This window comes from Brassica napus, chromosome C7 (genome assembly GCF_020379485.1).
Source record: "Brassica napus cultivar Da-Ae chromosome C7, Da-Ae, whole genome shotgun sequence".
Lineage (NCBI taxonomy): Eukaryota > Viridiplantae > Streptophyta > Magnoliopsida > Brassicales > Brassicaceae > Brassica > Brassica napus.
Genome location: NC_063450.1, coordinates 43,100,377 through 43,116,554, shown reverse-complemented (window position 1 = coordinate 43,116,554; position 16,178 = coordinate 43,100,377). Strand labels below are relative to the sequence as shown.

Sequence of the window (16,178 nt, the reverse complement as noted above, 5' to 3'; positions counted from 1 at the left end):
GTTTATGAAATTGATATTTATATAAAAGGAAATTTCTTATTGTCAAATTACATTTTTTAAATATAACAAACTGCTATGTATTTTTACTTTTATGATATTTCTTTTTGATACTAAATTTATTTATGATATTGATATGATTATATGTGTACATACATATATATTAAAAACCATAATAAAAAAATAGTTTATAGATATTTTGAAAGATAAAGATATTTTCCCTTTTTATTTAAGAAAAAGTTATTAATAAAAACTAATAATATAAATTTTGATAATGATAGTTACAAAATAATATTAATTCATTAAGGTTAACAATGTAATAAACTATCGTGAAAATTAACGTGAGTGCGACACATAGAAAACTGACTTCTCAAATAATGTTATAGAGATTCATTCAAAAAGAAAAACTACCTTTAATTATTTTGACAGATTACCAGTCGCGCTTGTTAGATATTTGGGGTCTGACTGATATTTAGGTTTCACATGGATTCCGCAGACGAAACAATTTTCAAACGTTATGCCAGTGATACAAAACACTTATTAGTAACGCTTGAAACCGCAACCAGTGCGTTTAAACCGGTTAGGCCTTTGATCTCAGTAAGACAGTAACATCGAATCCGTGTTTGTTGTTAAATTGGTCTGGATTCAATGTTTGCTCATTTTCAGTAAAATAGTCTCAATTACTTTGTCCAATCATGTTTGCTGGGTCTTTTTCTCTCTAGATTCAATGACTCTTGCTGGTCATTAACTTTGGAGCTGTTCTGGTGGCACCCTTCAAGAAGAGGATAAGTACAATAAAATATTTTACCCCCTTTAAAAATGTCTATCAAAAGGAGAGAAAACTAGCTACGTCATATAATGAGTTAAACGATAATGTGCTCTCTCTCTAACACAGTGGCTGCGAAACAACAATGTTTGGATTGTAATCAAATACTAAAACAGAGGCAGTGCACATGTGCTAAACATTCAAAGGCATGACGATCTTCCTACGTAGCTTTATAACAAGTTACTGGGAGATCTTTGGCTCATCCAATCATAGTACGCTTTCTTCCTCGTTGCCTCACTGCATAACCCCAAAAAGAAAATACCATTTTTGTAAAATTTGAAAACAGAGCTGTTTTTTTAAGAGGGGTTTGATAGAAGTAGAACCTTGAGCGAGCTTGTTGAACGTGGCTGACCATTGCTTTGAGGACTTCCTATACGCTGTCAGTATACGATCCATCTACATTTTCACAACATAACAATCAACAACAAACCGAACCAAGCAAAAAAAAAAAAACAGTAAAGTAGTTACGGTCTGCATCACTCTTTACCACGTTTCCGCATGAAGAATGCATTGAGAGCAAGGCTCTTTCAAGCACATACAAATCAACAGCTTTGTCTTCCGGCAAGGTGGACGTGAAACTCAACCCGAAATCAATTAGTACCTGAGAGAAGACATGAACTGTAAAGTAACTGAACATATCAGAAACGTCTTTGAAGAGACGCTTACTTACCAGCTGATTCGTTCCGCTTCTGACTAACATGTTTGATGTGGTCAAGTCACCGTGAGACAAACCACCATCATGGAGCTTAGCTATGGCCTCACCAATCTGAGCGGCGATATCATCCAACCGCTCCTCGACTATCCCATTGGCGCCAAACTCTAGAAAAACGTCTTTGACAGAGACGCCTTCGATGTACTCAAGTGTCAGGGAATGAAGGAGAGGATCCACTGCGTAGAGGACTGGTGTACAGACCCCGAGCTTTCTTGCTTTTGTCATACACCTAGCCTCCTATATATTAAGATGAACATTTGATTGATTAACTTCTACTTTTCTCTCAAGATTTAAACAAAGGTGATGAAGAGGGAAGAAACGAACAGCATTCAATCGTTTGAGTGTGAGTTTCGCATCCAGAATCGGGTGTCTATACTTCTTCGAGAATCTCTCTTTAACGATGGATCTTCTCCCCACAAATGTAGACTCGAACACCCTCTGAAACAAAACATGTAAAAGACTTGATCTTTTGTCAAGAAAAAAAAAAAGAGAGGAAACATATAACACTGATTGATTCACACTGATACACTTACAGCCTCAGCTCCTTGTTTTATCAGAACGAGAGACTCCTTCCAACCGTTTTCCTCACAATCCATCCTAAGTTTATTTCTTGGAAGCCTTGCACAAACTAGAAAGCCAACACAAAGAAAGACACTTGAACAATTGTTTCAAGCTCTAGAAATAAGGCCGCACAATAGTCACCCATGTCTAACTTAAACCTCCCCCAACTAAAATCTGTAGGATTGTATGTCACCAATGTACGGTCGGTCATACCAACATCAAAACTAACAAATAGTGTGACTCGATACTAACACAAAAGTCGTAAACTTTGAGTTAATAATACCAACGCAAATCTACATAATGTCAAAAACAATTGACTATGTAATCTACCACCGATAAACAGCCAATTGATTCGTGACAAAAGCAACCGTGTTAACTATTAAACGTAACATGTCTGTTAGTGTCATCTTAACATGAAATGAGCATATGTAGATGCATACGAAATCACAAAAAAAAAAAATAGATCAGAATCAGTAACATACAGGTGTTATCAATCAATCCTATGTACAAAAGTAAACTTTTTTTCCGGCAACTTCTGTCTGAAACTAACATAACACATAACTAACTCGCTGTTCCAGACAAAAAACATCAAATTTGTTTGGTCTAGAACATGACAAATCTAATCGTAAAACCATATCTTTATCATCATATGTAAAACCTCTTAATCGGGGTAATATGGGAAACACAAACAGGCACTATAAACTTGTCGGAATCTTGTTTGGTCTCTGAGGATATAGTCAAACAAGAAAACTCGAAGAAACAAGAGAAATCAAATTCACGGGAAAGAAGGACTAACCAACTATGACTATGTGCCGGCCAAGAAGGAGTGAACCTGGTGAAAGACGAATAGCTACCGTCGCCGGAAAGGAGGCGGAGGAGGAGAAACTATCAAAACAACTATAAAACCCTTCTTTCGATGCTCTTCGATTCGAACACTCGTTAACAATTTTGCTTTAAGTCCTCTAAGCTTTATTTATTCTGATATTTAGCTCAGACTTTTAAAATAACAAAAAAAAAGACCTAAAATATTAGAGAAATTTGGGGGAAAAGCTTCCCCTTTTTAGTAAATAATTCACATTTTCTTTTACCATTTACTTCGTGCAGTGCAGTAAGAGTGGATTAGTTTTGCATCTGATCACTTTTCTAAATTACTTTGACAAATCCTCATGTAGTTAATCTCTGTTTTCACCCTAATTATGGTAGCTTACTTATCCTCTTAAGTGGTAACAATGTAACCAAGAAAACATTAAATTTATCCAAAAAAAAGGTATACATGATCAGCCACAAAACTATATATAACCATTTGCTTGCGACATCCACAATAAACTTTGGGATTTCTACCTCGAAACGCTATGGCATTGACCAAATCCCATTATTATCATTTAAATTACGATGTTATATGTTTTTGTGATCCGCCAAATTTGCAAATCACATTTTCTTACTAAAAATACAAAATCACATTTTTCCGTCAAATCGCAAAATCATATTTAAATCTATCAATTATCGCCAAACCGCTAAATCATTTTTTGCTAAGATTGAGAAATTATTTTTCGGTAAAGTCATAAAATTTTATTCTTTTACCAAAATGTAAAATTTTCAATTTTTTGGACTTTGTGTGTAAACCAATTAGTTATAGTCCTTGGGTTTGTTTTTCAATAGACATTAGACTATTTATGAACAGAAAATGAAATTATCCAATTAGACAAATTCCATCGGACATCGACGGTTCAATTGACATCTCTATATACAAGTAACCAATAAATTCACTTGCAAAAAATGTTTGTAGGTTTTACAAACTATACAATTCGAGCATGATCACACGCTTAACTGTGAAATTCTTCACGAATAGGTAACCAAAACGCCAAATGCATTTTAACTGTATCATTCAGTCCCATTCTTTTAATTTTTCACATGCACCACTATAACTCTCTAAAAATCAGGATATTTACAACTCGATCTCGTTTCCAAATAAATCTTCTTAATACATGTAGTTTTCTTTAAGATGCAACAAGTTCCGATCCAAGTCTATAATTTTTTGGACTAGAGACAAAAGCTGATTAGTGAATTATACTCCGTCCGTTTTCCAATAAATGATGTTATTCCTTAGTGCACAAAGATTAAAAAATTTATTTTTTTCTAAAAAGTAGTTTTAAAAATATAATTTAAAAATCATCTAACCAATTACAGAAATGACTACAAAATCTAATTGATTACACGGTTTTCAATAAAATTAAAAATAACATAAAAATATCAAAACATCTTCTACTTTAAAACAACAAAAAATTTCTAAAACATATCTATTATATTATGAAATGGATGGAGTATTTATGTAGCTGCTAATAATCAACCTGACACATCTACTTTTGGAACATAAGATTTTACCACTAAAGTTAGCAGTTTCGGGTGGATTAATTTTTTTTTTGACTAAAGGCTTAATGCATTAATATTTTTCTTGCAAACTGTTTTCTATTACGATCTTTCAAATCACATCTGATGATGTAGCTATGGTTAATGAGAACTAACAGTCCCTAGTTTTGGGATAATCTTTCTCGCAAATTCATTTCATATATTTTCAAGATATCATTAATCATACATCAGTTGTTTTTAAACCATTATTTTCTCCCGGGAACAAGGTATTAATATATTGTTTGGGTCCGAAGCGGTTCTATTATCTCGTTTGGTAGATGTAAAAAAAAGAATAAACTTCCACTAGATTTTAACCCACATATTTTTCACTAGATTAAAATACATGTTTTAAATATATAATTTTTATTTTAGTGTTATATATTGTGTATTTCTATAATATTATTTTTATATTTCTTATTTGGCATTATTAATATATAGTGATTTATTTAATAAATTTTACTTTGTTATTAATTTTTATTACTTACTAATCAATTTTCAAGTTAGGTGAAATAAAATAACAATCTGAAATAATACATTTTGCATATAATACATTTTTAATTTAGTTATATTATATAAAAGAAATATGTTTAAGATAATTTATATTTACATCTTGTGTTTAAAAAAATATACTTTTAACATCTACAATTTTAGTATTTTACGGGATCCATAAGTAAAAACATTGTTTTATTTAAATAATATAGCCCTATTATTTTAGTAAATTTTATACATAGTAGTATCTATCATATTATTTTAGTAAATTTTATTGATATATGATATTTTTGGATTTTATGATATGAAATTTTCTTTTCTTAATTAATTTTTCAAAATATAAGATTGCTTTAATATTTACAACATATATAGTTTATTTTTTCGTGGTGCATTTCAGAAATAGTTAATTTTTACAAAATTTTATATTTTGTCAAGAAAACTTTAGAAAATTACACAACTATTTTTGAGTTTGAAAGATTATATGAATTTTGAATTTGTTTTGTTGCTACATTAATATATTATTTTATAAAAAAAATTGATTTTTTGGCAATATTTTCTAAATTTTCCCAACATATTTTGTCATAATTAAAATAAAAAATAAATAAATTTATAATTAAAATTTGATTTTTCTTTAATATTTAAATGAATTACTAAAATTTCAAGTTTTCTAATAACATGTTTTTTAAATAGAATATGAGCTAAATGTTATTATATACTATTATATTTTGTATATAAACATTTTAAACAATAGATTGTTGAGAGTTTCAAAATAAATAAAAAGATAATATACAGTTGTACATATAAAATTTTAACCTATGTTAATAATTTTTTTTTTTGTAAAAGATTGTATAGTTTACGAATTTCAACTCATTTTAATGATGAGTGATAATTTATTTAAATGAAACAATTTTAAAAATATTTTTTAATTTACCTATTTAATATAATTTTGTCATATTTAATTCATATAGCACTTCTATTTTATATAATACAGAATATAATTATAAAATTTATATAATTTTTATTTTCTGGTTTTAATAAAATTTTTGTTAACATTGATTTATAATAATATTATATTACTAATTATGAAATTAACTAATGTGTTATCTAATAAAAATATTTAATTTTTAAGGAAGCTTTTGTTAGATTCTTTATCAGCAGATTTTGTTATAATTTATAATTGATTTATTATTAATGTTAATAATCAAATATGTCATATTAACTAATTATTTAAGTGATATTATTATAATTGGTTAATAGTAGATAAAAAATATGACCATAAATTAATAGATTAGATTTGGTAATTTCTAAATTTAAAATTATATAAATAAGAAATAGACTAAATAAAATGCAAGTTGAAGAAAATAAGAAAATGCATGGTAAGTGAGGAAATGTAGTATGAACAAGAACCCGGTGGAAGATAAGGTTCTGGAAAGCAAACAGCATATCCCCATAATTGGATCAATGTAGGGCTGGACGACTAACAAACCCCAATCTGACACGTGACTGGCTGGGCATTTTCCACATGCTTTCCTGCCGAAAGTGGAAAGATAACGTGATGGCCATCACAAGATTAATATGGGTGTGTGGTCACCCATATTCCTCCATTAATCAATCAACATTACATATATTTATCTGAAAACGAGTATATAAAAAAGAATTTGTTTATAATGTCGTAACGCTCTTTTGTTTATATTTTTCTGCGTTAATAACCGTTCATTATATAAAAATGCGAAGCTACAGTTTTTTGAATCTTGATACCAACATATATAAAAGATAACCAAGACAGTGGATGAAAACAATCGGAGAATAAGGGGTTCTTCGTTTCACCATCTGTGATCTCCTTCCAAATGATCCATTGTATGATCCATTCAGATTTTTGAGACGGTTTGTTTGTACATCCAGATGGTTCATATAGATGAATCAGCTAAATGACTTTTATGTTTGTTTCTTTATTTTCATTTTCATCCAAATGAGTTTTAGTAAACAAATTACCAAAATACCCTTGTCTTAATTTAACCATATGTTAAAATTTACTACAATAGTAACTTCTAATAAACAAGAAAATTGATATACATGTATTTAAAAAAAAAAACTTTAGAGTTTCAAACTAAAAGAGTATTAATAATAAACCGATTGTAACTTCGGTTTTGGCGGGAAACGAATTTTTTCGGTTTTAACGGAAACGAGATTTTTTGATTTTGACGGGAAAACGAGATTTTTTTGATTTTGGTGGGAAAATACAATTTTTGGTTTTGGCGAGAAAAGGCATTTTTACGATTTTGGCGGGAAAACGAGATTTTTAGGTTTAAGCGGGAAAATGTGTTTTTTGGTTTAAGCGGAAAAATGCGTTTTTCGGTTTTGGCGGGAAAAAGAGATTTTTTTGGTTTTGGCGGGAAAATACAATTTTTGGTTTTGGCGAGAAAACATGTTTTGTGGTTTTGGTGGAAAAACGCGTTTTTGCATTTTTGGCTGGAAAACGAGATTTTCGGTTTTGGCCGAAAAACACGTTTTTTGGTTTTTGCGGGAAAACAAGATTTTTTCGGTTTTGGCAGGAAAACGACAAGTTTTCGATTTTGGCGAGAAAACACGTTTTACGATTTTGGCGGGAAAACGCGTTTTTTGCATTTTTGGCGTGAAAACGCGTTTTGTAGTTTTTGCATGAAAACACGTTTTTTCGGGTTTCGCGGAAAATACGTTTTGGTGGGAAAATATGTTTTTTCGGTTTCGCGGAAAATGCGTTTTGGCGGGAAAATATTTTTTTTTTGGGTTTCGCAGAAAATGCGTTTTGGCGGAAAAATATGTTTTTGCGGTTTTCACGAGAATCAGTTTTGGCGGGGAATGCATTTTGATGAGAAAACACATTTTTCGGTTTTGGCGGAAAAACACGTTTTGTGGTTTTGGCGGGAAAACATGTTTTGTGTTTTGGCGGAAAAATGCGTTTAGGGGTTTGGCGTGAAAACGCGTTTTTCGATTTTGGCATGAAAACACATTTTTGCGGGAAAACACGTTTTTGCAATTTTAGCGAGAAAACACGTTTTTGCAATTTTGTGCGGAAATGCATTTTTAGGGTTTTGGCGTGAAAATTCGATTTTAGGTTTTCGCGGGAAAATGTATTTTTGTGGTTTTGTCAGTTTTCGTGTATAACAAAATGATATTATGTTTATGTTTGTAATTTGTGAATTACATCAGAAGTATAATAGACATTATACCATATTGGATGAACCATCTCCATCCAAATGGTCCAAATTGGATTAGCTGAATGGACTTTAAAATTAATCATAAATTTCCGAAAGTCATCCGGATGATCCATCCAGATGAGTTGCACTTTTAGTGCCTAAACGAACAAAACTCTCATCTTCATCCAGATGGCTCATTTGCCAAAACGATATTGTGTGAGGTGGTTTATTTGCCAAAACGTGTACATGAATATTAAAGGATCGCGTGACAAAAGAAGATTGATGTTATTGAAAACGAGATCCCCACATTATGTCTTTACACTTGTTTTCCACCTAGATGTTTGTAGCAGTTCCATGGAGGTTTTTTTAAACATAATTCCATGGAGGTTATAGGTTAAAATCTTGACAGTCGTCTGCAAAATAAATGTTCAAAATGAAAAGAAAAATGGAACACATTCCCAAGAATATGTTAAAGATAAGCATAGGTGCTCGCTCAGAAGAGAAAGGTATCATGAAAGCACAAACATATACGTAATTCCATATTCGGAAATATGTTATATTTTAATGTATTTTGGGTATCGTTTCTGAATATTATTTTGTATATATACAAAAGTAAATGTTAAAACAAACTTTTTATCTATATGAAAGATTCAGCTTTGTTCATAGAGATCAAAAATCAAGAAGATATGTGATGACTAGTTTGTCTTTATTATTACATGGAGAAAAAGAGTTTTGTTTATTGGGGTTTATTGAGACACTGTATTTGTTAGTGTTAATTTCATTTTCTCGTTGCTATCAGCTTTTGTAAACACTGACAGAATATCATACTATTAATTAAATTAAAATGTCAAAATTTTCATACGTTAGAGTTATTTTATTAATATAATGTTCCTTTTTAAAAGTGCTATATACTCTTATAATTGTTAAATATCAAAGGTATAATTTACATTAACACACTAATAACAAGAGAAAACTGTTCAACAAACTCCATTTTTCTTTTACAATGTTGGGTGATGAATTGATATCATAAATTAGCATGTTAGAATTAATCACAATTTCCAAATTTTTGGATAATAACACAATAAATTATTTAAATATTTATGTTAGAATTAGTATATTAAAAATCTCTATTCATCTACATAATCCTTTTTGGATAATAACACAATAAATTATTTAAAGATTTATTATGCATCTACATACATAATTCTAATTATGCATCTACGTACATACACATGTGTATGTTATTTATTTAAATGTGTATGTTATTTATGCCTACACATTTAAATAATTCTAACATACTAATTCAGACAAAGAAATATAGATACATTTGTATATGTAAATATTTTGTTACTATTATCAGCATTTGAAATTTTAATTCATTACATAAAATAAAATGTTAAGGTTGAGTAAACAATGTTTTGAAACTTTAATAGAACTATGAGAGACACAGTCAAGTGTGATAAAAACTAAAGGTAAAGTTTATTGTTTTCGATGAAATTTGTTGGCCGATTTTCAATTATAGTTGACTTGATAATGTATATACTAATAAATATTTGTAAAATAATTATATTCGTATACACGAAAAAAACAACTAACTAATCTTTGTGTGCTGATAAATTTTTTTAGTGATATCTCGGATATTTCATAAGAAGAAGGGACAAATATATGACTCAACTGGATCTATAAACTACTTAAAATTTGATTCTGTGATTTTCAAAAATCTAAAATAATTGGATTAACCATTTGTACTTTTGTAGAAATAATTAAAAAAAAATTGTTGAAAATTTGAGATTTTTCATAATAGTAGATAAAAAATATATTTTGAGTTATTTTTGAAACTATTTATAGTTAAAACTTACAAATGCTTATGAAGCAAAGCAAAAGAAGTAGATATTTTGTGGTTAATAATAAGAGTTCGGTTTTGGTGAAAACTGAAACACAAATTTTCATTTTTAACATCAAACGGGTAGACCAGAAACGCAATTCTTTATCAAATTTGTATTTATCACATCTTTCATAAATGATGTTAATTTTATAAGTTAGAGAATGTAACGATTGTATCTAATTATCTGTAGTTACGGGGGTGAATGGTAGTTGGTGTACACAGATCTATTTATTTCTACATCAGCAAATTCAGAACAATCAAGCCTTAATTTTTTTTTTGAAATCACAGCTCTTGAAATAACCTACAGCTGTACAAGTGCTCTGCAGAGCCAAATATCCAAAGCAATTTTTAGTGTTTTTCATAAAATTCTACAGCAATAAAATTTAAAGGCACAACAAAAAATCTACAGATTTTTTCTATAGCAAAAATTTTAAAGCTACATCCATTACCAATCGGACCCTATGACACCAAATTACATAAAAGAGAATATATATATATATATATATATATATATACTTCCTTCGTTTCATATTAAGTGTCGTTTTGGAGAATTTTTTTCGTTATAAAATAAGTGTCGTTTTCGATTTTCAATACAAAATTTATTAATTTTATGCAAAATTTATTTTTCTATTGGTTGAAATATAATATGTATAGGTAATAGTGTTTTTTATAGGAAATATACAAAATTAATTATTTCCTTAATTCGTGTGTCGAAACCTAAAACGATACTTATAATGAAACAGATAGAGTATATATTATATATATATAATAGTGAAAAAAGCTATTAATGACCGAAATTTCGTATGTGGTGAAAAACGGAAACAGAAAACGTCTTTGAATTTTGACTGCATTCCGTCGGTTACGAAGCAATCAATATGGGTTAATTATGATTTGACCAAAAGAAAAGAATAACGGGCCATATAAAAATATAGGAAATTATCATTAATATCTTTTAAAAGATTATATATATACTCTATATTTTATTCATCTTTTCTTCTCCTTTCATTAATATCTTTTTGCGTATTGATTATCAGTATCAAATAATAGGAGAAGAAATGTTAAAAAGATTATTTTTTTCAAAAAAAAAAATGTTAAAAAGATTAATAATTGGAGAGGAGAGAGAAAATAGGTTATCTTCTTTGTTAAGATCTCTCTCGATCTCTCTCTCTTTTGGCTATATAAAGCCACAACAGGGCTCCATTTCTTCCCACAGCCAAAGATAAAAGAAATACATATAGGAGTAGCTAGAGCGATGTTCATCCCTAATGACTTTGTAGCTAGAGCTATGTTTATTTATTCATTGAGTTTGAAGTGACTTACAAGGGCTAGGGTTTGTGGTTGGATATGCACGAGACATATACTCAGGGATGGTTAGAGTGATAACGAATTATGGTGACAGAAGAGAGTGAGCACACATGGTGGCTTTCTTGCATATTTGAAGGTTTCATGCTTGAAGCTATGTGTGCTCACTCTCTATCCGTCACCTTGTTCTTTTCTCTCACATCTCTCACCATTTTTTTGTATTTTAAGTGACATGTTTTAATTCTATTTTGATGTTTTAGATTTTGCTCCACTTTTTGGTTTCAAAAACATGAATTAGTAATATCAAAAATAAATTATTATGCCATAATCATGTTGATTTTCTCAATTATCAATTATTAGCATATCAAAATCTCTCTCTCTCTCTATAAGTTTTTTTTTAATCTCTCTCTCTGTTGTGAAAAATCTTTTATTTAATTTGTTAAAATATCTCTCACCCTTTTGCTATTAAAATCCACAGTCTGATTCCATTTCTTTGCAGAGCCGATGATAAACAAATACATACCTCTAAAATGTTTATAGAGTAATGTTCCTTCTCAATGGAATATCAACATTTATATATGTCTTTTAAAAAAAAAAAACATTTTTATATATATGTATATAGTCATTGAGTTTGAAGTGCCAGAATGACTAGGGTTTGTACGTGGTTGGATCATAGATTCATGAAACACACAGACGGATGGTTTGAGTGCTGAGGAATTGATGGTGACAGGAGAGAGAGCACACATGGTGGCTTTCTTGCATATTAGAAGAGCGCATGCTTGAAGCTATGTGTGCTCAGACCACCCGCAACGGGGGTTCACGAGTAATCCTTAGCACAAATACATAGGTTAGGCGTAATATAATAATATTAATTATGTTAATTTACCTAAGGATTGGTCCGTCGGGAAGGAGTTTAAGGAGTTGATCCTTAGCTACGTGGCAACATCTGAGTGGGACGGGCTTGGTTTGTTTTTGGTTTGGTTAAAAAAAATTGGTCATTCTCGACCGTGATTGAAAAAAAAATCGAGAGCTCGACGAAAGGCGATATTTTGGCGATTGAAACCGATCGTCTTCACGAAGGTAAATCGAAGCCTAAACATGTATGTTTGTTCGATTTAGCCTAGTTTTCAACTTGTTTCCTCTCATTTAAGGGTTCGGGAACGGGTTCGAATCGATTTGGGTTTACCATTGAAATTAGGGTTTCAAAAAAATTTGGGGTTAAATCGATTTGGGGTTTTGATCGAGTATGGGCGTGTATAGAAAGGGTTTTGACAAGATTTTGGTTTCAATCCGAAGCGGATTTTATCTTATTTCTTATACGGTTTCGAAATGAATTTGGTATCAAACGGAAGAGGATTTTCTCTTTTTTCTTAACGGTTTCAAAACCTTTTAGGTTGATATGTGTTCGCTTTCAATCGGTTCGTCATTTTTTTAAATCCATATGTTGTTTGCTTCCTTGATTTCGTTGCTCTAACTATGTTCTTGTTATTGAAACCATATGTTGTTATCGGTTTAAGTTATTGTTGTTTTTAACTATGTTTGTTCATCATTTGTCTCAGGCTAACCAAAATGGGACAAGATTACAGCTACTCCCAGCCTTCTTCATCATCAAACTCTCTAGACATGAGCTCCCTTCTTGAAGCAGAAGCTAAGCTGTACGCGGATGAAGCTGAGAGTCCCTACTGCAATGCAGAGCCGGATCAGTTCCCACCTCAACGAGAGCCTGATGATGGAATCCCGACGGCATGCTACTGTGGTGCTCAGCCTGTTGTCGAATGCTCTTACACACCTAAAGATCCATACAGAAGATACTTCATGTGCGCCAATGTCGATGATGGGGACTGCCACATATGGAAATCGTGGGATGTGGCTTTAATGGAGGAGATGAGTGAGTTTCAGAGACATCTCAGGCAGCTCAAGGATCAAGCTTTTGAGTGTGACCAGAAGCTGCTTAAGCTACAGAAGACCTTGTGTGAGCTAAAGAAGAAATCAGAGACTCCAAATGCCTTTGCATTGGCACTTTATGCAATGGTGTCCGCATTAGTTTTCATAGGTTTGGCTGCTATGTTCCTGAGTGGTAAGTATCTGTCTTGTGCTTTTGGTTGTTGTTCATTCTACTTAGTAAAACTTTTGACTGTTTGATCTAATGTTTTTGCAGGAAGAGCTTCAAAGAAGTAAACCAGACTGTCATAAAGCTCGAGAGCGTCTGTATAATTAGGTACGTTTAGTACTACCTCCTACTCTCTTTTCTTTGAATAATTAAAACATATATGTTAGTTGTAGTTGTAGTTGGTCTTGCGTAAATGATTTAGTTGTAGTTGTTTAATTAAAAATAAAACCCGAAAAAGATGTCAGTTGTAGTTGATTGCGTAAATGCTAGGTGTTTGGTTTCTACCTTCCTACCGCCTCAGAGTCGATTGTTTTAAATGTTTTTGTACTTTACAAATGCGTATTAGTCTGATTTGATTGGTGTTCAATGCAACTAGTTAGCTTTCTACCTTCCTATCTGCTCCGTCTTTAAAAATTAAATGCAACTAGTTAGGTCTCATAGTTTAAGGGCGTCTACTTAAGTTTATGTGTTGCTATTAGAGTGACACAGACCAATCTATTAAGATGGAAAAGGACACTAGTTATATGAACCTACTGTTTAGTCAATCTCAGACTCCAGTGGACCTTGATTCACCTGAAACTTTTTGGTTCGGTAGCCAAGGTCCTAGTGAGTCTGTTGTCGAGCCTGTTGTCGAGTCTGTTGTCGAGTCTGGTGTCAGGAGGAAGTGGTCTCCGAAGGAGGATAAGATCCTTATTGGCGCTTGGCTTAACACCAGTAAGGATCCCGTCGTCAGCAATGAGCAGAAAGCTGGTGCTTTCTGGAAGCGGATTGTAGATTACTACAACGCAAGCCCGCAGCTGGTTGGGACAGTACCGAGAGAGGTTACCTCTTGCAAGCAGAGGTGGGGTAGGATCAACACTGACGTATCCAAGTTCGCTGGATGCTATGACACGGCTCTGAGGGAGCAGAGAAGTGGCCAAAATGATGATGATGTGATGAAAGCTGCCTTAGACATCTTCTTCAGTAATAACGAGTACAAGTTCTCCATGGATCACTGCTGAAGGGAGCTTAGGCATGACCAGAAATGGTGCTCTTCCTATGGGCCTAAGGACGGTGGAAAGGAAAAGCGCAAACAAGTGTTGGAGGTTGATAGAGAAGAAGAGCAAGTCGGAGAACCAGAGGGTAGACCTCCCGGGGTAAAGGCTACCAAAGCTGGTAGTAAGAAGAAGAAAAGTGGTAGAGAGGAGGAGTTGGGAAAGCTTCGGGGGGTTTTAGAAGTCAAAGAAAAACTCTCTAGAGCTAAGATTCTTGATCGTTTACTCGCGAAAAAAGAGCCTTTAACTGAGATGGAAACAAGTCTTAAAATGAAACTAATGTCTGAAATGCTTTGACGTCTTAATCTTGTTTGAGGTATTGTTTATGTTTTCAGTACCATTTTGCTTTTGAACTTTACTAACCGTTGTCTTATTTGATGTCAGGTATATCTAAGTAGGCATGTGAAGGAAGTCACGGGTGCATTTGGCGGTCTGTAGCTCATGTGAAGGAAGTCACGGGTTCTTTTCCCTCACTTTATGTATTATAAGTAGTACTCAATGTAGTCTTTAGCTATGTATCTCGGAGAGGTTGTTTCCTTTTTCCTCAAAACTTGTTTCCTCTTGTTTAAATCTTGCCTCCAAAGTCACGAGTTGCTTGCCTGCACTTGTAATCGGTTCGTACTGCTACAAGAACCACTTTTGTTTAGGTAATATTCTGATTATGTTTTGAACTTATGTATCCTCTTGTTTAGTTGAAACTACACTTAGTTTTAAAACTTAAGATAAGGGAGATGTTACAATTTCAAAAAAATTGCTAGTTTTAAAACTTATATGAGGGAGATGTTAGTTTTAAAACTTACAATTTCAAACAAATTGAAAATAAGATGATTGGAAAATGTATTTTATGAACTAATACCATATAAGATTGCAATAAGATGACAATGTAAAATGTAATGAGAAAATGAATATTCTTTTTTAAATTTGGTAAAATTTTATGATCTATAACAAAAAAAAATGAAAATTGCAATAAGATGACAATGTAATGAGAAAATGAATATTCTTTTTTGACAATTTGGTAAATTTTTATGATCTTTAACCAAAAAAAAATGAAAATTGCAATAAGATGACAATGTAATTAGAAAATGAATATTCTTTTTTGACAATTTGGTAAATTTTTATGATCTTTAACCAAAAAAAAATGAAAATTGCATTAAGGTGACAATGTAATGAGAAAATGAATATTCTTTTTTGACAATTTGGTAAATTTTTATGATCTTTAACCAAAAAAAAATGAAAATTGCATTAAGATGACAATGTAATGAGAAAATGAATATTCTTTTTTCAATTTGGTAAATTTTTATGATCTATAACCAAAAAAAAATGAAAATTGCATTAAGATGACAATGTAATGAGAAAATGAATATTCTTTTTTCAATTTGGTAAATTTTTATGATCTATAACCAAAAAAATATTTTGTTTGAAAAAACTCAACTAAATATTTTGTTTTAAAAAGGAGGGAAACCTAAAATGTCATCATCTTCATCCGATGGACTTGAAGAAAGAGTAGACGAACTTTTCGACGAAATCGTTGAAGATACATACAACGACATAGTGGAGGGCGAAACCATACCGCAAAGGACACGTGCTTATGTAGAACGACACCGCGAAGGAGGAGAGGCCCGTTTATGGAATGACTACTTCAGCGAAGATGCGACATTCTCGTCTCATTTATTCAGACGT

At 31.6% G+C, this 16,178-nt stretch overlaps 3 protein-coding genes across 4 annotated transcripts; 2 read left to right on the top strand and 1 right to left on the bottom strand.

Moving 5' to 3' along the window:
- Positions 1-783: 783 nt before the first annotated feature.
- Positions 784-3,085, bottom strand: LOC106348743 (EKC/KEOPS complex subunit TP53RK). Its single transcript, XM_013788541.3, has 7 exons — positions 2,893-3,085; positions 2,069-2,163; positions 1,860-1,973; positions 1,494-1,772; positions 1,311-1,424; positions 1,147-1,219; positions 784-1,060 (listed from the first exon to the last, which is right to left on the bottom strand). Exons 2-7 carry the CDS (start codon positions 2,129-2,131, stop codon positions 1,023-1,025), a joined length of 681 nt encoding a protein of 226 aa, XP_013643995.1. The 5' UTR covers positions 2,132-2,163; positions 2,893-3,085; the 3' UTR covers positions 784-1,022.
- A 7,739-nt stretch (positions 3,086-10,824) lies between these two features.
- On the top strand, positions 10,825-15,892 carry LOC106432280 (uncharacterized protein At4g04775). Of its 2 annotated transcripts, XM_048761939.1 has the most exons (4): positions 10,832-12,434; positions 12,914-13,431; positions 13,513-13,572; positions 14,883-15,892. In XM_048761939.1, the coding sequence occupies exons 2-3, from the start codon at positions 12,924-12,926 to the stop codon at positions 13,530-13,532; spliced, it is 528 nt and encodes a 175-aa protein (XP_048617896.1). In that variant the 5' UTR covers positions 10,832-12,434; positions 12,914-12,923; the 3' UTR covers positions 13,533-13,572; positions 14,883-15,892. The 2 variants fall into 2 exon arrangements, with proteins under 2 accessions (XP_022571250.1, XP_048617896.1); XM_022715529.2 differs by having other exon boundaries at positions 10,825-12,434; positions 13,513-15,199.
- LOC111213711 (glutathione S-transferase T3) lies at positions 13,968-14,465 on the top strand. Its single transcript, XM_022715531.1, has one exon. The coding sequence runs from the start codon at positions 13,968-13,970 to the stop codon at positions 14,463-14,465; it is 498 nt and encodes a 165-aa protein (XP_022571252.1).
- Positions 15,893-16,178: the final 286 nt, after the last annotated feature.

Bases quoted from the DNA above. Each gene is read 5' to 3' on its own strand.
- LOC106348743 (XM_013788541.3), bottom strand. From the start codon at position 2,131: ATGGATTGTGAGGAAAACGGTTGGAAGGAGTCTCTCGTTCTGATAAAA. The intron at 1,773-1,859 runs GTTCGTTTCTTC...CTTAATATATAG, and splicing joins CACTCAAACGATTGAATGCT to GAGGCTAGGTGTATGACAAA. The intron at 1,061-1,146 runs GTTCTACTTCTA...GGGGTTATGCAG, and splicing joins GTTCAACAAGCTCGCTCAAG to TGAGGCAACGAGGAAGAAAG.
- LOC106432280 (XM_048761939.1), top strand. From the start codon at position 12,924: ATGGGACAAGATTACAGCTACTCCCAGCCTTCTTCATCATCAAACTCT. The intron at 13,432-13,512 runs GTAAGTATCTGT...ATGTTTTTGCAG, and splicing joins GGCTGCTATGTTCCTGAGTG to GAAGAGCTTCAAAGAAGTAA.
- LOC111213711 (XM_022715531.1), top strand. From the start codon at position 13,968: ATGGAAAAGGACACTAGTTATATGAACCTACTGTTTAGTCAATCTCAG.